Source organism: Genypterus blacodes, unplaced genomic scaffold, assembly GCF_046128005.1.
Source record: "Genypterus blacodes isolate CSIRO-AG114 ecotype Tasmania unplaced genomic scaffold, CSIRO-AGI_Gbla_v1 ptg000438l_1, whole genome shotgun sequence".
In the NCBI taxonomy this organism is placed as follows: Eukaryota; Metazoa; Chordata; class Actinopteri; order Ophidiiformes; family Ophidiidae; genus Genypterus; species Genypterus blacodes.
Window position 1 is genome coordinate 3,475,629 of NW_027467208.1, and position 7,402 is coordinate 3,483,030.

A 7,402-nucleotide genomic window follows, 5' to 3' on the forward strand; every position below is an offset into this window, starting at 1 on the left:
GTTTGAAGTGTACAAGAATATATCTACATTATATGAATGTTAAAATATTAGCAGATTAACCATCAGGCATTAATGTTCATAATAAAAAACAAATGTTGAGTGAAAATATCTTGAATTTATATCATAATATGATAACAGGTGCAGGTATTTTACATCAACAGACAATAACAAGCCACCTGTGTGTGTGTGTGTGTGTGTGTGTGTGTGTGTGTGTGTGTGTGTGTGTGTGGACCTCCATGACCACAGCCTCAGGCAGGATTCAGGCAGACTCTGCAGACTGCACTGGGGAATCAAAATGGTGAGAGAATTTGTATATCTCACTCAGTTTAATAGTAATGAAGCAGTGTCCTGCTCAAGGGGTATGAGGCACTGAGTCTGAACGAATCATAAATTCATGTCACAGACATGCAAAGTACAGATCAGTGTGTCTCTGTCACGTTCCTGTTCATGCCTTAACCTTGACTCAGCAGGTAATCAATCAACCATTTCAATTCCAGGCTAAAACAAGCAATTCTATCCTTTGTCTTCCTTTTTTTCCATCAACTTGTACAACACACTGAGTTACCGGGCAGAGTATGACATCAGACCGCGGCCATTGTCCTCTGACCGGCGGGTATTTTCTCCTGGTATATGACTCAAATGACACAAAGCGAGGCTGTGTTGCATCTGCCAGTGGCCGTTTCTCACTCCCAGCACCGCAGCTTTAATCACCCCAAACTCCCCTAACGCCCCCCGACATCCTCTCTTGTTTGTCCACAAAGGACCTGCCAACCTGAGTGAGATCCTAGACCTAAAACGTGCACAATTGCTGGAGTGCAGCTTGAGAAGATTAATGAACTAAATAACGCCTAATTGCCTTTTTCGGGGAGACAATAAAGCCGAGACCCAGGATGAGCCTCCATGTTGTGTTTTAGATTAGGGCTTTTAATTTCCTTGATTGTTTACTTTGATGGAGATGTGGTGTGTTCATGTTGCCCTCATGATTCCAGGAAACAGCACCAGGATTTGTTTTACGATGGAACTAATGGCATTGTTTCTTTATTACTCAGTTTTCTAGCCTGAGTCCTTGATTATAGGATGTCAGCTCATATCTAAGGGTATGGAGAGCTCGTTTGTTTGACTCGGCATGAACCCCAGAGCCTCGCCTGAGTAACATCAACCTCATATCTAGAAACATAGACATAAGCAACTAATAAAAATCAGATAAATCGCTCCTAATTGTGATGTTTTAGTCTCTAATTGGAGTGTTTACGTGGTAGCTGTGCCTGTACGGTAGATGTGCAGAGACAGTAAACACAATCACACCCACAGGGGTTGGTGAGGATAACACCACATTAACAAGGCTTGTTATTCCTCTGCAAACGCTATAAATACATCCTTGATCCTTCTCATTGAAGCACGGCGGCAAAAGAATTCCAATCTGATGATCTCTCGCACGATGCCGCTAATCTCGTCAGTTCATTAGTGCCCTATGTTGTAGAAGAACATAAAGAGTAACAGCAGCGTGCAGGCTTTGGTCCTGGGCAGGCCTCTGTGCTCTCCATGCATCATTCATTCATTCACTCCGACACACACACACATGAGACAGTGAGTGCTGGCTGGCTGGCTGCTGCTTTGGTGTGCGGACCAGCTCAGATAAGATCTAAGAAATAAAACACCCACTTCAGTTGTGTTGGATCTGAAGCCTCATGCGTTCATCTGTACGAGCGATCAAGCTTCATCTACGCTGCATCAAATTCTTGAGAAATTCTCCATCCATCCATTCTCACCACCGTTTCATCCTGTGCAGGGTTGTTTGGGACACACACACACACACACACACACACACACACACACACACACACGAGGCAACATCATTCCCCTCATCTATACATCACAACATATTGCCACTTTGCAGCTACAGCAGCACACTCAGTACCAGCTGCTGTCCTGAATAGTTAAATGTCTCTTAGTTCAATCTGAAAAGATTAAATAGAATCAAGAATGGTTTGTAGTTGGACAAGACTCTCAGAAAGAGTTCCTGCATTCTAATTTAATTACAATTTTGCATAAAAATAAGCTCCGGCACACAGAGAGTGAAGCAGTATGGTCGATATTTGTCTAAACCCAGAGCAAAAACACCCCAGTGGTAATTATGAGAGAACATTCATCACTCTGGCAGGCTGTCTAAGACGACTCTACAGTCTACATGATTATAAATTGTGGCTCAAATGGCGATAGTAGTTTGTCTTCATTCTATTGGCCTTGGGGGCAGCAGAACATCACAGTACAACAATGCAGCTTTTAAAGGGTTCTTTTTTTTTTTGAAAGATGCAATTGAGGTTTGTGGTAAAAGGAGAAAATGAGCATATTCTCTCCTTCACTGGTTGATGGCACAAGCTGAGTAGATAATCCCTGTGTTTGTTGTTTGGCATTATGCAACAATAATGCAAAAGTTTTCCTAAATTCTGTCTTGAATATCTCAGAAAGCTTTGAGTTGTAAATCAAGTGTCAGGCTTGTAACATTTAGTTATAAGAAACATTTGAGCTCCTGAAACTGCGACTAAACACAACGGCGGCTGGCTACCTCAAGTCCCAGCCAGGATTCCCACAAAGACAATGCAACAATGCAACAAATGTCAACAGTTTATACTTCAGGCATTGAGGTCACCTGCTATATGTTAGTCAGTCAGTCATATTTTAATGAGGAAAATGTTCGTCGGGTTTAATGACATCGTCCCTTTATGGCTCCTCGGTGACTTGCAGTATAGGGCTCCTGTGGTTTAGGGTCACTATAGGAGTCCTGGGCCTCCTGGGTGAATATGGCTTTGGGCCCCTTTTGTTAATTAACTCATCTTACAGGAATTTTCATGGGCCTTCTCCAGCTTCTCCCCCCTTTCACTCCATTAGGGACAACACAGCCTACGGGAATCATGACTCCCTTTTATATCCAGAGAGGTGATTGGTGAGAGAGCAGGCGTTAGAAAATATGACATTTTGAGAGAGTCGGATTACCCCAACTGCCCGAGAGCAGCTCAGCCCTGCAGTGTAAAGGTTACCATGGCGATCCACCTCAAGCTAGAGCCACATTGGTGAGGCGCAGAGGCCCATACGTTTCACTTAGTGAGATTAAAGATCTGGATTGCTCCTCACGGCAGTCCAATAAGCGATGATTGTGAACTATTTGAAACAAAAACATGAAATATATCCCAGTCGCCCCTGAACGTCACGTGTTCTTCCATCAGCTGTGTTTATACACCCTGGAGCCAGAACACCAGGGGCTTGAGACAATAAAAGAACAGATTGTGAAATCTTTTTTTCAAACAGCAGACTATAAAAGAAAAACAAAAGACAATCTGATTATCCTCGTATTCTAAATATTGGCACGATCCAGTAAATGACACCTGACAATCCTCTTGGATGTCACATGGAAACATCAGCATGAGCCCTTAGATGAATTAAAGATGTACAGGGAGCTACTTCTCCAAACCTGATGAATCTCTTTACACATGCGTAACTCAATACAAATGCGACAGGATAAACAACAAGACTCAAGAAAGTTCAAAAAGCGGAATCATGGTTTACTCGACTTTTCAACTTTTGGTACATCCATCCCGACATGTCCAGCACTGTGGAACGCTGCATGTCCCAAAGGTGCTGGTGTGAGATTCCCCCCCTTAAACCTTCATATATTCAGCTCTGACACTTCTCTTTCTCTCTCTCGATGTATGTGTGTGAGCTGAAGGGTGAAGTTGAACCACACAAGGATCAGGTAACGGAACACACACATATACGGAATAGGGAAACGGTCACAGTAGTCACACACATGACAGCTTTATGACAGTCCCAGGCTTGTATAAGGCAATTAGAACACTACACATTCTCTGTGGTTGTTGGAGGTACACACACACACACACACACACACACGCATATATCACCCTAATTGAATTCAGTTTGAGATAAAAAATGAAAAATGAATTCATAATTGCTACAGCCATTCTAATTGAGAGGATGTGGAGGATCGTGGCTTTAAGGCATTGGCATCGTTCTAGACTTCTACAAATGGAGCAAAGTGTATCCGAAAATAAGGACGATATTCAAGTAAAGATGACGTGTGCTCCGATGAAGATGAGGGGTGATGAAGGCTTGCTATAGATCAAAGCAGACTGTCTCCTCTCCGTGCCGGCATCACGGAGCTTCTGGCTCACTTTTCACCTCCTCCACGCTGGTGAAATGCGTGGAGAGCTCCTGCAGCACGGCTGTCCTGCCGAGGTGATCGTTCCTCCTCTTCTCCATGATCATGTCCTCCAAACTCTGGAACTCCAACACGTGTAAGTGTTTGTCCGACACCAGCACCTTCAGTCTGTACGGCTGCTTGCCTATCCGGATCTCTCCACCCATTTTGAACTCTCGCTTGCCGAACCGGCACCAGGCTGCGAAGGACTCGGAGTTCCTCCAGCTCAGCTCTCGGTCCTTCAAACCCACTTGTTCCATCGCGTTCTGCACCACCATATCCGGGCCCAGGGCTTTGAATTTGTACAGGTCGTTGACAATCCTGCACCTCCTCCCCTGACTCGCGTCGGTCAGGAAGCTGTTCTTCACCTCCGATCGGTGCAGGTGGACCACCTGGAAGTCCCCCACGTACACGGCCCAGTGCGGGTACTTGCCATTAGCCACGAACTCGACCAAGTCCCCGGCTTTGCAGTTGTTGAGCAGGTTCTCCGGGGAGTAAACCTCCAGCTCTGCGCACTTGGAGCTCTTCTGGTAGATGCATTCATCCCTGTAGTAGACGGCGCACTCCACCTCGTCGCGCCGGTCGTAGCTCTCTTCCTGATTCTGGTCCTTATCGGTGCCATCCACCGCGCCGCCGTCCTCCAGCTCGTCGTCGTCGCTGGTAAATATGTACGAAACACCGATCCGCGGACCTTCCTCCGTGTCCACGCCATTAGGATCCACGGTGGGAACTTCTGCGTAACTTAAATGTGACAGCTTGTCCACCTGGTTCCCCATGATGCCGCCGCCGCCGCCGCCGCTCAGCCTGTAACACGATCCCGACGCCGAAGCTTTCACCAGCCGCGAAACATCACCACCAAATGTCAGCGCAGACCTCCATCATATTACACAGCACAACTCCGTCCGCTGTTACTTCCACAAATTACGCAGAGGAAGACCTCCGTGCTGCGGCCGCGGGGACAACCTGTAAGAGAGCCATCAACAAGTGGAACTGTGAGCACAATGGAAACTGGTTTCCAGTAATCCCTCAGGTGGAGCCGCGGAGAGTCACCTGCTGTTTCCCTGCGTAAAGTTCCGTCCTCCGGCTGGAACAAAGGAAAGTCTTACAGAATGGCGGTGCCGATCCTCGCCGCTTGTATGCCGCTGCTGCGTGTGTGTGCACCGCGGGTCGCGCTCCGCCGCGCTGGCAGAGCTCCGGCGGTGATCTGGAGGCTGATATGCGGCTTCAGCATCGCCACAGCGACCCTGCGGCTCCACTCGGCTCTGCTTTTAAAGCGGAAGTGCGCGTCATTTTCACTGCCGCCCCTTTGATAGTTTAATACTTCTCCTCACAGCGAAACTTGGAGTTATATTATTTATCTTTATTTACCGAAGGAACTTTGGAGGAAATTCTCCCTTTAAATGAAATTAGACCTCAGATTACTTATTATTTTTTATTATTCTTCATGGCGATGCTATACATTAACATCCATGTAATAAAAGACAAAGAAGACGGTGACTGGATAAGTAAAGATCATTTAAGTGAACCAATGTTACAATACTAAATATGAATACTAAATACTAAAATTGAAATAAAAGTGAACGTAGTTCTAGTATTAGTAGCAGTAGGATCAAAAGTACAATGAACAATAATGTATACTGTCCACTAAAATGAACTTGTTGGATAATATCAGAAATACAATAAGAAGATGATACAAGGGAGTTCCTGATATGTTGACATTTTTAAGATACAACGTTTTAACCTCACAAAGGTAATATCGTATCATCCTTTTTAAAGATGGATATAAATTTTTAATCTACAAAGTACTGAATGTAGGAGGGAGAAAAAAAGCAAAGTAATCCCATTGAAGTGTAGTGGAGTCGTATAGGAAGACTCCAAAATTTGAAGTAGTAAAATACCAATACAAAACTGTATTGGCATATTTGATTATATTCCATCTGTGAAATGCAGAGTAAGCAGGCTTCATTATGTGATTGGAGGCTGTCACACCAATCTACTGTGTGCAGGGTCCCACATAGTCAAACTATGTTGACCACCTCTGTCCTTGAGTGAACTGCAGCTGCAGTCATTTGCTCCTTCTCCTCTGCTGTTGGGACCATAATGTCTCTATTATGTGTGTTGTAGCTGCTGGCCTGCCCAGACTCGTTCTCGCTTATGGGCTATTTTCTCACCACTGTATCCCACAGGCAAGGGCATCGTGAGCACTATGTCCCAAAAATGGTACACTGCAGCAGCCTGTGTGTGAAAACACCTGTCCTGGAAGTGTGTGATAGTGAGTGAGAGCCCAGGGAGAGGCAGAGGAAAGCTGAAGTGTGTCTGACGCGTGTAGAGGCAAGCATGTGGCCAAAGAGAGGAAGAGGGATGGAAGGGCATTGTGTTACCAGTAAACAAGCTTGGCAGGCTAATCAAACCCAAACTAGCTGCAAAACTATACTTTTATGGAATTGTGCTTACTGGGAAATATACACTTGACCCATCTGGTTTGAACAGGCAGCAGGCTTTAGCTGCTACCAAACAGCAGATTAGAAAGGAGGCCACTGAAGACATGTGGCAGTGCTGCTTAAGAGCGTCAGGTGAACAGGTTGGGAGGCAGAGCTTTATTTCAGCAGGGTCACACACGGTGATCCAGACCGAAAGGTTTTCCTGGGTAATAAGATTCAATTTGGGTCACAGGATTCAAAATAAAGTTCTCTGTCAATATTTTACATCCTGAAATTACTATATAAGGATCCACAATGAATCAGTAGAACATTATCTGAGAGGAAGTCATGTAGGTAACGGTGATAAACTCAGATTGAGGAATGTCAGAGTAAAACACATTCAGGTCTATTTAAAAAAAAAGAAATGTTTTTAAATAGACATTTTCAATACATGCAAAAACTTTTCTCCCATTGCAGCCTGAAGTCTTATAGCAGCATCAGAACAAGGAGTCAAAAATAACAAGTTTCCTGCCTGAACCCAGCCCGACTTACTGGAGCAGGAGGGTTTTCACCCGAGCATGCAAGAAAAGATGTCAGCTCTTTGAGTTCTGATGTGTAGTCCATTTGACCGCTTATTGGAGCTTCATGTCCTCGGGGGGCATGACCCACTTTATGCCCCTGGAGGCCTCTGGTGACACACTGTAATTTGTGGTGCTGGGAAATTACTGGAGCAGGGAGACCTGGGAGACACAGTCAATTAGGTACGGCT

General features: G+C 45.1%; 1 protein-coding gene across 1 annotated transcript; it reads right to left on the reverse strand.

Annotated features, from left to right (window-relative positions):
- Nucleotides 1–544: 544 nt before the first annotated feature.
- On the reverse strand, nucleotides 545–5,581 carry lratd2a (LRAT domain containing 2a). Its single transcript, XM_076139592.1, has 2 exons — nucleotides 5,264–5,581; nucleotides 545–5,176 (listed from the first exon to the last, which is right to left on the reverse strand). The coding sequence occupies exon 2, from the start codon at nucleotides 4,987–4,989 to the stop codon at nucleotides 4,168–4,170; it is 822 nt and encodes a 273-aa protein (XP_075995707.1). The 5' UTR covers nucleotides 4,990–5,176; nucleotides 5,264–5,581; the 3' UTR covers nucleotides 545–4,167.
- Nucleotides 5,582–7,402: the final 1,821 nt, after the last annotated feature.